We start from the raw sequence: 13,115 nt of genomic DNA on the forward strand, positions 1-13,115 counted from the left end.
TTGACAATCTGGATCAGCAATAACATTGTCCTCTGTCTCTGAAAGATCCTCTGGTTCTGAAATATCTTCCTCTACATCACTATCCCAGTTCAAAATCTGGGATAAAGCCTCCTCAGCTGCCGTCCTTCTGGAGCTCATTTTTGGTGAGTTTGTCAAAGAGATGACATGAGAACAGTGACAAGGACAAGTGTGAGAAAGTTCCCTCTCTTCACACACCTGGCTCTGGGTCTCAGAAGCAATCAAAATACAAACAATTGTACATCCAAGTAAAAAGTACATCAAAGAGACATGTTTATTTTGGATTTGAACGGCTATTTACCCACATTAAAGGGTCTGGGTCAAAATGACCCGCAACATCATCTTTGTATACAAACTCTGCACAGACATTCCACTACACATCAAAGTGTCCAGATTTTACACATCAGTTCATGACCTTAGATGATGAAAAGTCACCAAATTTCATCAAGAAAAAGAAAGGATAACCAGTACTTTGGTCAACACAAAAACTGAAATGGGTCAAATTGACCCTTAACATAATACAAGGGTTAAAGGGCAAGATAACAAACACTGAGTGTAATATAATTGATAAAATAATTAATAAATATAATTAATAAATAAATATATGTAGGCATAAAAGTCTATAATTTTCGGTTTTACCCTTATTCAAGATTCAAAAATCCAAAGGCTTCATTGCTATGCTTTGTTGTCATATACACAGTATCTACAGTGTCACAATGGAAATCTTAAGTCCCAGGCTCCTCTAACAATGCAACATAAATATATATAAGATGATAAACAAATGCAAAAGAAACAACGAAAATAGTGCAAGAAGAAACTGAGTAAAAAATGAAATGCAACATGAAGTTGAGCAAACTTAATACAGGTCAACTGAACTACATAAAATACACAAAGCTACATTTTGCAGAGAAGGTTGTAAGTGACCAACTAAATGCAGGAGTCTATATATAAGTAATATAGATAAGATAAACAAGAACAGAATGTACATCTAAATACTGTACATAGCAGAATAAATACAGCTTGTTGTAGTTATAAATATATTTTGCGTAAAGTCTATGTTTTAACCCTGAAAGAGAAAATGGCAAATTCATTTGACGTATGTATCATACAATAGATACAATATCTATTGTACAATACATACGTACAATAGATATTCACTGTGCTTTTGAGCATGTTCCTATTTTTTGTATTCACTTTCAGTGCCAACGATTAGCGACAGTTTCTCAGTTAACATTGTTTCTCAACACTTATAATAACAATAATACAGACACTATGATTCACATTCACTCAGTAATTAAAGTAATTAAGATTCTGATTGTATAAATGATAATTACAGTACAGAGTGTGACACAATACCTGAGTCATAAAACAAATGCATTAGAAAAACAAATAATGTCTCACCCCTCGTTATAAAAAGGCCTCTCAGAGGGTCTGCAGGAAATACTTCCCATCAACCATGGAACTGATAAAAGCAGCTGTGACTCTTCTTCTGTGCTCCCTGATACACAACACAGGTAAGACTTTTTTATACATCATTCTTTAATTCAAACTTACATGGTATATAAGTTTGAGCTGTAACACTGAGGTTGTTTCCTCAGATAGAGGATCTATGTAAAAGATTGTACAGCTTTTCTAGGCCGATTTGTGAATTTCTGATTGATTTATAAAATTGACTTTACTTGACTCGAATACTCATCTCTGGGGATTTTTACTGTATTTAGGTTTGGAGTATAAATTCTCAGTTTTTGTAAGTAGACTCCAGACCTCCAACTAAATATATTGTACCTTTTTACATTTAATTCTAGCTTTAATCTTTTTTAAACAGCATGCATGAAATGTATGTATTATTTTGTGAACAGTTAACCTAGTAAATTAATTGCTGAGGTCATCGAAATAATTAAGATTTATATATTTAATTTTTATTTGGTATTAGACTCATGAAATCACTATTATTAAAATCCTGGCAATTGCCCTTTAGTTAGCAATACTATGAAATACTGAAATCTCTCCTCAAGGATCTGTTCCTGTTTGGGATGGACTCGCCAACTATCGACAAGGAGCTACACTAAATGACCAACAAGGTACGACATAAATTCTCGGCACTTTGATTTCAGCTCCTGTAGTGAATGTGATTGACTTGATTTCTAATGATCATATTTTTGTTTGTAAAAGATGTTATGTCTACTCTGCAAAGAAATGAAGACCCTCCATGTGAGTTAATTGGGGAGCCTTTGAACCCAGCACCTCCACCTCCAAAGTCTGTCAATGAACCAAAACAGGAGCCCCGTCCTCCTCCACCTAATATCTTCTACCAGCACATGCTGCCTTATTACGTCCTCCAGTATCCGGGCAGAAGAGGGTCTTATGCGTATGGTCAACATGCCACTTACCCCAAGTATATTCAAGCGGGAGGTCAGCTTCTTCCACACTCAGGTTATGGTGGGTCTGGCTACCTCCCGGTTTCTCAATATCGACCCCTCCCAGCGGTCCCTCAAAGCAATCCAAAAGGAGATCAGAGACCTCCCCCCCCGGCTCAGAGGGTTCAATCTTCATCCAGTGAATCTTCATCCAATAGTGACGGTGACTGAGCAGGTGCTGCTGGATGAGACAGCTACAAGTATACCGATTGTAAATTATTAACTGAATTGACACAAATTCATGCAGTTGTTTATTTTTAGTTGTACATTTAATAAAGTTAATAGACAAAAGTTTGCTTCTATGTTTACTTGCTTGTCTTATGAAAGTGAAACCCATAACCGTATTATATAATCAATGAACACTATTGGCTTGGATGTAGCAAAAGAGAACAACAAAGACCTACCAAAGAAACAGAGTGAACTTTGCTGAAACCAATACAAAATGATAACCTCTCAGTCATCACTAATGTCCCAAAAGTGTGGCAGTGTCTCCCGAGTTCTTAGTATGAGTAAAGCTACAAAAGCATGGAAAACACAAAGCCAACTTTTTTCTTTTCTGCCTGATAACATCTTTATTTCAAACTCTACAGCCCTGGTTTGTAACATGGGACTTGGAGTTTTAAATATGGTTTTAAAACTCCAAACCAAGATGATATCCAGTCTTTAGAAAGTCTAAAACGTAATTAAAGGGCCGAGTGTAAATCCGTACGGTGCTCATTTAGTTACAAAAACTAACTGTTATACTTACAAATCAAAACCAGGTAACAATCAGAGCTTGCCCCTAATGTTAAGTATTGAAGTTAAAAACAGATGATCTCATATGTTTTTCTGCACTACAGGAAGGAATAATCATAATACATAATCTTATCAGTTTTGTTCAAAAATAAACAGCAGCTTGTTATCTCAATTAGCTCCAGTGCAGGAACCTGTAAACATGACAAACGGTGTGAGTGGTGCTGATATCAGTAGTTTATTGTATGTTAAGTCCAACACATTCAAAATTGAAAGGGAAAAAAGAAAAAGATTCTCCACCTGCAACACTTTTGTACTAGCGACAAGTAAAGGGTAAACACAGTACAAATTAAGATGGCAGCCACCTGTTTACCACACCTGCTAAAGCCAAGAAGGTACTTCTATTTCCATTCAAAAAAGGACTGGAATGATTCACAATGAGGATCCGCTCTACTGCATTTTCAACCTCAGGAAAATTAATTTACAGCCATTTTCGCTTTTGAGGATCCTTAAAAAGATTGGAAAAGGGTACTTTGTTGAAAACCTCAGTGAAAAAGAAGAACTATCCTCAGATATTTTACCACCACTTTGATGTAAAAAAAAAGCACAAATTGGTGTGAAAGCATGATGGCTCTTCTTCGTCACCCTCTTCATTGACCATTGCTGTAAAAAGTAGGATTGCAGTCAAGTGCTAAAGTTAAGCCATTACCTGACAAATAAACATTTGGGGCAGAGGCACCCATGAGAAACACTCAAGGATCAAAGAGCAACGTTTTCTGTAATATTAGGTCAAAGACTGATGGTAAGAAATTAAGAAATCTCTATTGAAAACTAATCTTACATCTGAAAATATTGAATTTCAACTACAAAGGGAGAATAGCCGAGTATTACTGTGTAAAATTACATAAAATATGCCATGTCTGTACATCTAGTTTTAACTGAGAGCAAATATTCTTTCGTGTAATTGTTTTTTACTGCCAGATGAGAAATTTGGAGAGTCTGTATTCAAAATGAGAGATTGTCCCAGAAGTGTTGTAAATAGTGCAATACCGCCAGACAAGGAAGACCTCTTTCGTATATTTGTCCAGAAAAATGCTACATCGATCACTTCCCATTTCAGTGCAAGATAACAAAATAAAAAAACTTCAACTTGTCCAGCTGAAACCAAAAGGTTTTCCCTCCCTACCAAGTGGTACAAAGAAAACACACTAAAGGACAAGAGGGAGAAGACAAAGGTGGCGTTTAGATCAGACTTGCCTCGAATGGAAGAAAGAAATTATTAAAAATAAGCAGCGCATATGAAAATACAAATGCACTAACAGCTAGAAAAGTGAGCATTATTTGCTAGTCTGTAGGTGGGCAGTCCACCTGCACGGATCATTGAAAGCTAGTTGCTGAGGAAAGCAGAAGTAAGGAGCGACATAATCTGAACTGGATTCACGTTTTCCAAATCGCAGGCCATAGTTTACTGAAACCATGGATGTGTAGAGCTATGACTTCTTAAACTTAGGAACAAGCATTTTACTGCCACCATCTTTAATGTACCTTATTTTCAGGGGGGGGGGGGGGGGGTTGTTCTTCCGATGCACCTTTTAACCATTTAACATCAAACAGAACTGGATGAACCTAATGTCTCTACAAAACCCAGAACAGACACAATACAAAACAAATGTACAAAAAACTCACAGCAGATCATCTTCGGCAGTAAAACAGTATGGAAAAATGAAATACGCACCAGAAAAAGAAACCCAAAACTTGTGAATACTGCAATTTTTCCCATACATTCCCAAAAGTAAATACTTCAAAATGAGCAGCTCCATAATAGGAGGCAGAAAGCCTCGAACCGCTTTAGTAAGACTGGAAAAGGTGAAATAGAAGGCACCATTCATGCTTTTATCAAGTCGTGAGAGAAATGAGAAATATATACAGAAAACAAAACATACAGTAAACTATGATTTTAGCTGTACATTTATTCTGTTACTCCGCACTTAAGCGAGGGATGGAAGGTGGCATCCGTCTAGTTTTGTGGTCTAGCTGGCAGGGAAAAAACCATGAAGAAAACACAAACTTGGAATCAAAATAAAAAACAGAGCGAGCCGCCATCATTCCCACCACTCTTCTATTGTTCTTCATTTCTTGTCCCCCCACTTATTTGGTGAATGTCCAGGATTTAAGCTTTTTTTTTTTTATTATTTTCATTCGATTTATAAATGAGGAAAAATATAATGCAGATTTGCTTGTCATCTTGTCCATCCAGCAGTAATTGAAGTGTAGTTTTGGGTCAAAAATGTGAAAAGTACATTGGTCACAGCGGACAGGCTGCGAGCGAGGCCTGCCCCGGAAAGTCTTGTCGCTTTGAGACAAAACAGGTCTCTCCAGCTGCGTTCCGAGCATGGATGTCTATATAATACGACAAAAAGTACCCATTAGTGCATATTGATGAGTGCATTATGCAATTTTTAAGCAGTGGTCTCTCAAAAGGAAAAGTAAAAGGCAAACTTTTCCGCTGGAACTGCACAAATTCTGCATCTCACTCTTTTCCAACAGTAACGGGCAGAAAACTACCATATAAAATGTGCAATAGAGGGATTTCATGAAGCAGCGCCTCAGTTAAGTCAAGGCATATAATCTCTTTTCCAAATGATGGGCTGTATTATCGTAGTTAAAAGTCTCATCAGTCCCTCCTAATGTGGCAGATTACTCCTGGTTGGTTCGCCTTTTCTTTCACAAATTTACAAATTAAAGTTTGTGAATTCTTGAGATACCCGAAAAGGACGCCCAGCTCACAACTAATAAGCCAAAAAGATTTGTTTGCTTATTTTGTTTTGTCTATTTCACAAACAAAAGGTTGACAGGCTGTGTCACATTCCAAAGCAAAAGAGGGAACAAAAAATAATAAAAAATAAAACAAAAACCAAATATATACGTTTATACATGAAGATTTCTTTTTCTTTAACGAGAGAACGGTTGAAGATGAAGAACACGGTACTACTTCCACACTGCGGGTGGTGCTCTTCTCAGCGGCGCTGGGTGGTGAAGCGGCCCTCGCCCTGGCCCCCGGAGCCTCTTCCGGTGCCCATGCCAGGTTTGGGGGCCATGCCGCCTCTGGGTGGTGGTCCCCTCCCGTCGCGCTCTCGCATCATCCCACTTCCCACGATGCCTCTTGAACCTCCGGGGCCCCGGTCGCTGCGCCTCATGTCCCGACGCTCGTCTCCTCCGCCACGAGTTTCTCTTTCGCGCACCGCCCTCGTCTTTTTCTCCTCCACATTCAGACGCACCTCACCCCGGAACATTATCGGCTGCAGGGGGACAAGCACGGTCAGTACCGGAGAAACAAGCACTGAATATTTCCCCCCCAATCAATTTCAGAACCCACGCCATTCACTGGTTTGCACACACAAGTTTGTCAATCTGTCCCGGACCCAGCTGTGTCACTCTGGGTTGACCTGACAAGTTCTGTGTCCCTGCCAGTGAAAGTATTTAATATCTAAGGCTGTGTTCAGACTGAATTTAGCCCTAGTTAAAAAATGCAGTCCCATCAGTCATTTATATTTAGTTGGCAGATGAGGTTGAGATTTTGGAAAACATTTAAGACATTAAATTGTTCTTGTCTTTCTTTGGTTTACCTCTTTTTACCAACAAAGACTATATCAAAGACCTAGGTTTTTATGGGAAGTTATTGGCTTTTCCAGTTTTGAAAAGTGAGAGCCGCTTTTTGCTCTAAGACAGTCTGCGTACAAAGATGGAACACGGTAAATAAGACCAGTGAGTTTCCACCGGTATTGCTACAGTGATCGTAAAGCAGAATCAAACTCTGTCTCGGTGATTGATGAGCCTGCGAACTGCACTTCTTACTTCATGTTTGATCTCAGCTGCAGCAACATGTCGAACCAGCTGCCTGTTTTTTTCTTTCCAACTCACAGGTGAACACTGAACACAGCCTTGTACATTTGTTCACCAGTTTGATTTGTTACAGAAATAACAGAAAACAAGAATTATGGATTCATTTGAGTCGAGGTGTTTCCTAGGTGTTTTTCCCAAACCGCGTGCCATTATAGTTTAGTTGTGTGTCACCAAGCCACCACCAGATGAATGAAAGTGGGTAATGAAATTAAATTTGGATACATGCCCCTTCTACCTTGGCCCCCAGGATTCTTTGGACAGGATCAGAGTCGTCAAAGACCACAAATCCAAAGTTGGGAAGCTTCCCACCGACTCCCTTGGTGTTTATCCGCAGCTCCACAACATTTCCGTATGCTGCAAGAAAAGAAAGAAAAGAGGACTTTAATTCACATTATTTTTACATGTCATGTCATTTGTACTAGCAAACACAGGGCAGCACATGTTGAGAAACGATAGTGATATTGACAACAGTTTAGGATTGATTATTTTGCATCATTATTCTCACTGAAATATATATTAAATGGATCATGGTGTGAGAGGAACTGTACCAAACAGATGTGCTTTGTCAAGACTGTAAAATACTACTCGTAGGCTCTATAGCTCCACAATGCTTAAATTCAGAAAATGGTCATTTTCCACATATTTAGCCTTTAATAAATTGTCCTTCCTGTGATTATCAATTGTGGTTCCCTAGACAACAGTGTGGTTTTTGGTTTTTTTTCGGGGAACATACTCATGAAGAAGTCTTTGAGTTCGCTCTCGTCAATGTCATGTGGGAGGTTGCCAACAAAGAGCTGGTGACTGTCAGGGTAACGGACAATTCGCCTGTTTTCCATGTCGCCAGATTCAGAGTCTCCCCGGCTACCTGCTGGACAAATCAAACACATCAGCTAACATGCATAATCTGCATCAAAATGAAAGTAAATCCCATAATCAGGAAAGTGAAACCCATACCCCGTGTAAGATAACATTGACTGAATAAAGTCCCAAAGAAAAATCAAGAAACATGTGACTGAAAGGGTTTACCTTTGTTAACAAAACTCAAGTGTGGTTTCCCTGTTTGTGACTCCGAAGATGCAACACCATCTAACAGTGAGAGAGACGTGCTTGAGAACAAACCAAAAGAACTACTTAAAAAAAGAAGAAGTGATAAGCCCCTTTTCTGTGTGAAGGGTGTTGGCATTACCAGGCCTGGGACCCCGCGGGGGGAACGATGGTCTGTCACGTGTCCGCTGGTCTCTCGGCCGGATAGGTGCGGTCTGTGTCTCCATCTTTGCTTCAACCCTGGGCTGTGTGGGGGAGGGGAGTCACACAAAAAAAAGACTAAATCAACCAGAAATCCCTTTCATACTTTATTTTAGATCTAGAGAGATGGATCGGGTCACCCTGCCTGAGCTGGTTATGCGTTCTAGTCTTAAGTGACTTTGCTGCTATTGTACATGCTTTTGAGTAATTATAGTTAAGCATATAACTCCTGAGGACATTTTTATCCCCCTAATTTGTTTTGCATAATGGTCTCAAATATACAGGTTTAAAGGTGGAATCTGTGTACATGGAATTTCTTTTATGTAATGCCTTTTTTAATTGCACAAAAATGCATCCATGCAGACTCTAGTTTAGTGCTACGCCCTCTCATGTGCTCCGATAGTTCCTTTTATTAGAAAGAAATCATGAGAGATGGTTACCTGCGAGCTTGGGCCTTTAACAACATGGGGGGACAATCCAGAGGATGTGACTGTGCCGCTTGGTGGCAGGTTTTTACTGGTCACAGACGCCCACGAGAAAGCCTGTGAAGCAGTAATGCATTGTTAACAACAATTATCAATCGTGACCATACTTTAAACTTTGGTGGGTGGGTATGTTAATGCCTTCATTGAAATCTCTGTTGGAGTTGACGACAAGCTTTTGAAAAATGATTTTGGTAGTTGTTGGATATGCTGTCTCATTGGTGTTACTTTCATAAAGAAAAGATCAAATTGTTTAATACTTTATTTTCAAGGGCAGGAGGGAATGCCCATGTGTGTGTGAGAGAAAAAGAAACACATGTTGCTCTACCCACATAGAGATACATCGGGCTCACCTTGGGAGGCTCCTGTGTGTTTGGTGGAGACTCCACAGGGGCTGGTGATGGTGCTTTCTCCTCCATCTCTTCCAAAACCTTCTCATCGACTACAGGCTTTACTTCCTCTACCTTGGGCTCGGGTTCAGGCTCTGGCTCGGGCTCTGGAGCTGGCTCCTCCATTGGCTCCTCTACTCCATTACTACAGAGCACAACATATAGTCACCTTCACCAGTAAAATGAGTATACAAAGCTAAATGTTTCATGGATTTTTTTAAGGGGAAAAATTTGAAATATATATCTTTTTGAAATATTTGCCGAAGTTCTGACATACGTGACGGGGTGGGGTTCGTAGTAGGTGGTGCTGTTGGGGCTTTCTTGAAGTGGCTCAGGGGATGGCTGCCTCTCCTCTGGCTCCTCTTCAACTTCCTCCTCTGATTCTAAGTGAGAGAAAGCAAAACCATTTGGAAATTAGTGGCCTCATGATAAACCATGAACAAAAAATGTAATTAAAAAACAAAAACAGTTCTGTGTGATATTTGTAAACATCTTACCTTCATCAAGCTCAGCTTCAGAGTCTCCAAAAACCTCATCCTCGTAACGGAAGATGTCATTGTGGACGTAGAACTTGTTGGCCACTGAACCCTAGAGTGAGAATTTCAAAATCATTTTCTTTAGACTGAACCAATGACATTATTTTTGCCAGACTGTCAAACCAGATTTTAGAAGTATTTTATTTTTGTGACTAATTTCAGTAACTGATCTCCAACTAAAAACTTGAGCTAATGATGCACTGATGGTGAAAAGCTGGTCTGTCTGATATTGGATTTTTACACACATGGCATGATGGTGTTACATTACCCTTGCAATACATCTTAGGAAATTATCATTTTTAAATTCTCACTCAGCCCTAAATAATGTATGACAACAGTACTGAGAAGCAGATGAGAACTCACCTCTGGCGCAAGCACGAAAGTTTGCATGAACTTCCTCATGGGCTGACCATTGTTGGACAGTTCTCCGAGGACTTGCACCACCACGCCATCGCTCAGTGTAGCATGAGCATCCACGTGCCTGATCTTTGTGTGGCACTCACTGAACTGCAGGGACATGACCTTCTTGTGGATTTCCTAAGAGTTGCAGAGACAAATTGACAAAAAGACAAATGAATGAAGGCAAAAGGAGGACACATCTGTAAAAAAATCAACATTGTCTTAGTTAGCAATGTTCTGAGGTCAGTCAGTGCGTTGTTTACATTCACTTTCATTATTCAGCACAACCTTGAGAGCAAGTTCTGACACATCTTTACACCTAACTCCATTTGGAGTGCCATTATCTATATTTAAAAAACACTTATTGTATCACTTTTATAAGTAAATCTATACAATACACCTACTACACATTATTTTAACTGTAATCTTCATTACTTGGCCAAAGAACTTACCGCTTGACCGTACACTGCTTCTGCCAGCTTCCCATTTGGGTCAAGTCCTCCATGAACATAGGAAGAATTCCTCCCATAAAACCTAATGGCAGATAAACAGTTAAACAGCAATGCAAACGCCTACAGAGTTGATGTCTTTCAACATATTTTGGTAATTACCTGTGCAGGAAGTCTGGTGCCTTATTTAACAGTGTGTAATACTGCCTCACAAATTCCCGCCCTACAAGCAGGGGACTTGGCTTCTCCATCACCATTTCTTTGGTAAACAATATTAAGTGCTGAAACAGAAAGTACACAAGGGATCAATATTATACCGCCCTATAGAAACTTAAACACACACTTACACCTGGTTGGCATTTTATAAAAGAGGCACATTATTTCAAGAAAAAGGAAAATAATACAGTGCTGTTAGAAACCCTAACTTTGAAAAAGGTTATTTAATTATCTAGCATTTGTTCAAGAGATTGTTGTTTCAAAAATGTCCCAGGTTGGGATAAATAAAGTACTTCTGAAGAGGTGTGGACTGTACTTTATGGTCATTTTGCAGGCTGTAGTGTATGTTGCTGGTGAATTGAATTGCATTATGTCATCCATCTGCACTTTTTCTAAACCAGTTGGAACAACTCAGCTTTATAAAAGGTTGGATTTGCTTCAGAGCCTAAGTTTAGGACTGCACTTGTTTTAGTTGGACGCACCAAACGAATTGACAACATGGACATACAGCTTTTGACTTCAGGCCATTTTAAGGAAGTTCATATTAGTACTCGTGCACGTTTGCTGATAAACAACATCGAGGTGTGAGGACACAGAACGACGTACGAGAGGTGTTTCACGTCTCCTTTTTACAGAACATGGTTCTTTGTCCTATTAGGCCCACGGTTCATTCGACCCACATCAATCACATTTAGCAGACGCAAGACAGCTGACTGTTTAGCTAGCTGGCTGGCTAACACAACTGCTAACACACAACTGCGCCATCACGTTCATCCAATGAGACAAAGAGGGAAACTGGCTGTATACGGAACGAAGAAGACAAATGCAGGTGTTCAAGTTTGGGAACGGAGAACGAATCCAATTTGACTACAATTAAATCCTACATATAAAAAGTATCTATCATAGGTGTTACACACATGCGTGCTGCCCTTTGTAGACTAGTGGCATACTGTACGAGTTGGGCCTTTTCATGTCTATGCTAACAACTATTTCTCGCATTTGTCGCATTTTCCTCAGCCCTGATTCATAATGTGCATCCCCGTCGTAAACATCATGTGCGTACACTGACAGCCAGACAAACGACAGCTACAGTGAAATATCCGAATGAATATATAATCTGAACTACCGGCCTCTTGGCTGTAATCTTGAAATGCTAACGCTAACCCGGCACACAGAACAGCAACGGCAAGCTTGCGACATGCTAGTTAGCTTGTCAGCATTAGCACAAGCTAACTTGTGGCGTCGTCGTTTTTCCTTCATCCGGCTGTCACTTTGCCGGAGCACCACATTACTACAAACACATGGGTATTGTCGGTTTACCAAGAAAAGTTCCCAACTGTCAATATGTTACTTCGATGACACTATCACACACACACACACAAATCGGAAGCTAATTGCAAGAGAGGGAAAACCATGAAGCCTTCATAACGATGAGGTGATGATAGCCATTGTGGTGCACCGAAAAAGCATGTCAATGTTATGCCAATGAGGCCATAATTGACAAAAAACGACATACTCATATTTTATTGCATCAAGTACAGTAAAACCCATATGTAATTCAGAGTTACTCAAAGTTTTAAATAAATTACCCTACACTCAACACTGAACCATTACCAAGTTAAGGGCTAATGCTAGCTCAAAGAAAACAAAGGAAGGCATATTTGACTAATTTAACTGATGCTCATAATGTTTTGACCAAATACATAATTTGAGCTATATGTACAGTACCGACAACCCTAGTTGACAACTTTAAGTGATTACTACCGGTCTGGCGAGCAGTCGTAGTTTTGACCAGACAATGCAGCTAACATTAGCTGGTAGTCTGTCAGCGGTCTCATAGCATAGCTTGGAGGATGGTTTACTCACCTTATGAAAGACCTATCTATGTAGACAGAATTATTGGTAATAAATATTTAGGAGTGACCAGTAGTACACTGTTCTGGAATATCCCAGGTGTGTATAATGAGATTCCCCCTCGCTTCACTAACTAACAGTTTATGATCTCTGCTGTACCAGAGATTGAAGATTTAAAGTGATAGGTTCTATTTATTGTTTTACCCCTGCAATCTGGGGCAGGGAACCCCCATCACAAAGAATCAGCCAATGGACTGTTTACACTAGGCAACATCAATTATGACGTCAAACAAATAACCCCGCCTCTAAAACTTTGTAACGCTGTCCTCAAAAAACACTTGACTCCCCTGCAGTAGGCTATTGATCATAATTGACATTCGTGGGTTTTTTTTGTGTAGTACGCCAAGTAGTAGTAGTTGTTTTACTTATTGATTTTGTCCTATTTAAATTATTTACAAGAAGAATGTACATACAC

General features: G+C 39.5%; 2 protein-coding genes across 9 annotated transcripts; one reads left to right on the top strand and one right to left on the bottom strand.

Annotated features, from left to right (window-relative positions):
* Nucleotides 1-1,436: 1,436 nt before the first annotated feature.
* Nucleotides 1,437-2,671, top strand: LOC134864341 (uncharacterized). Its single transcript, XM_063883234.1, has 3 exons — nucleotides 1,437-1,532; nucleotides 2,034-2,099; nucleotides 2,191-2,671. Exons 1-3 carry the CDS (start codon nucleotides 1,475-1,477, stop codon nucleotides 2,604-2,606), a joined length of 540 nt encoding a protein of 179 aa, XP_063739304.1. The 5' UTR covers nucleotides 1,437-1,474; the 3' UTR covers nucleotides 2,607-2,671.
* Nucleotides 2,672-3,382: 711 nt separating this feature from the next.
* On the bottom strand, nucleotides 3,383-12,864 carry g3bp2a (G3BP stress granule assembly factor 2a). 8 transcript variants are annotated; one of them, XM_063883228.1, is made up of 13 exons: nucleotides 12,653-12,864; nucleotides 10,733-10,851; nucleotides 10,574-10,655; nucleotides 10,086-10,259; nucleotides 9,684-9,774; nucleotides 9,464-9,569; nucleotides 9,151-9,331; nucleotides 8,756-8,857; nucleotides 8,257-8,359; nucleotides 8,097-8,156; nucleotides 7,804-7,935; nucleotides 7,306-7,424; nucleotides 3,383-6,466 (listed from the first exon to the last, which is right to left on the bottom strand). In XM_063883228.1, the coding sequence occupies exons 2-13, from the start codon at nucleotides 10,825-10,827 to the stop codon at nucleotides 6,185-6,187; spliced, it is 1,527 nt and encodes a 508-aa protein (XP_063739298.1). In that variant the 5' UTR covers nucleotides 10,828-10,851; nucleotides 12,653-12,864; the 3' UTR covers nucleotides 3,383-6,184. The 8 variants fall into 8 exon arrangements, with proteins under 8 accessions (XP_063739298.1, XP_063739296.1, XP_063739297.1 ...); XM_063883226.1 differs by having other exon boundaries at nucleotides 7,297-7,424; XM_063883227.1 differs by having other exon boundaries at nucleotides 7,804-7,938.
* Nucleotides 12,865-13,115: the final 251 nt, after the last annotated feature.

This window comes from Eleginops maclovinus, chromosome 5 (assembly GCF_036324505.1).
Source record: "Eleginops maclovinus isolate JMC-PN-2008 ecotype Puerto Natales chromosome 5, JC_Emac_rtc_rv5, whole genome shotgun sequence".
Lineage (NCBI taxonomy): Eukaryota > Metazoa > Chordata > Actinopteri > Perciformes > Eleginopidae > Eleginops > Eleginops maclovinus.

What these genes read in the sequence shown, in the direction of transcription:
- LOC134864341 (XM_063883234.1), top strand. Translation starts at nt 1,475, where the DNA reads ATGGAACTGATAAAAGCAGCTGTGACTCTTCTTCTGTGCTCCCTGATA. An exon ending in CTCCCTGATACACAACACAG is followed by an intron (nt 1,533 to 2,033) that starts GTAAGACTTTTT and finishes TCTCTCCTCAAG; the next exon opens with GATCTGTTCCTGTTTGGGAT. An exon ending in TACACTAAATGACCAACAAG is followed by an intron (nt 2,100 to 2,190) that starts GTACGACATAAA and finishes TGTTTGTAAAAG; the next exon opens with ATGTTATGTCTACTCTGCAA.
- g3bp2a (XM_063883225.1), bottom strand. Translation starts at nt 10,827, where the DNA reads ATGGTGATGGAGAAGCCAAGTCCCCTGCTTGTAGGGCGGGAATTTGTG. An exon ending in CTTTCGTGCTTGCGCCAGAG is followed by an intron (nt 9,775 to 10,085) that starts GTGAGTTCTCAT and finishes TTCTCACTCTAG; the next exon opens with GGTTCAGTGGCCAACAAGTT. An exon ending in TGGGGGCCAAGGTAGAAGGG is followed by an intron (nt 6,467 to 7,296) that starts GCATGTATCCAA and finishes GTCCCCCTGCAG; the next exon opens with CCGATAATGTTCCGGGGTGA.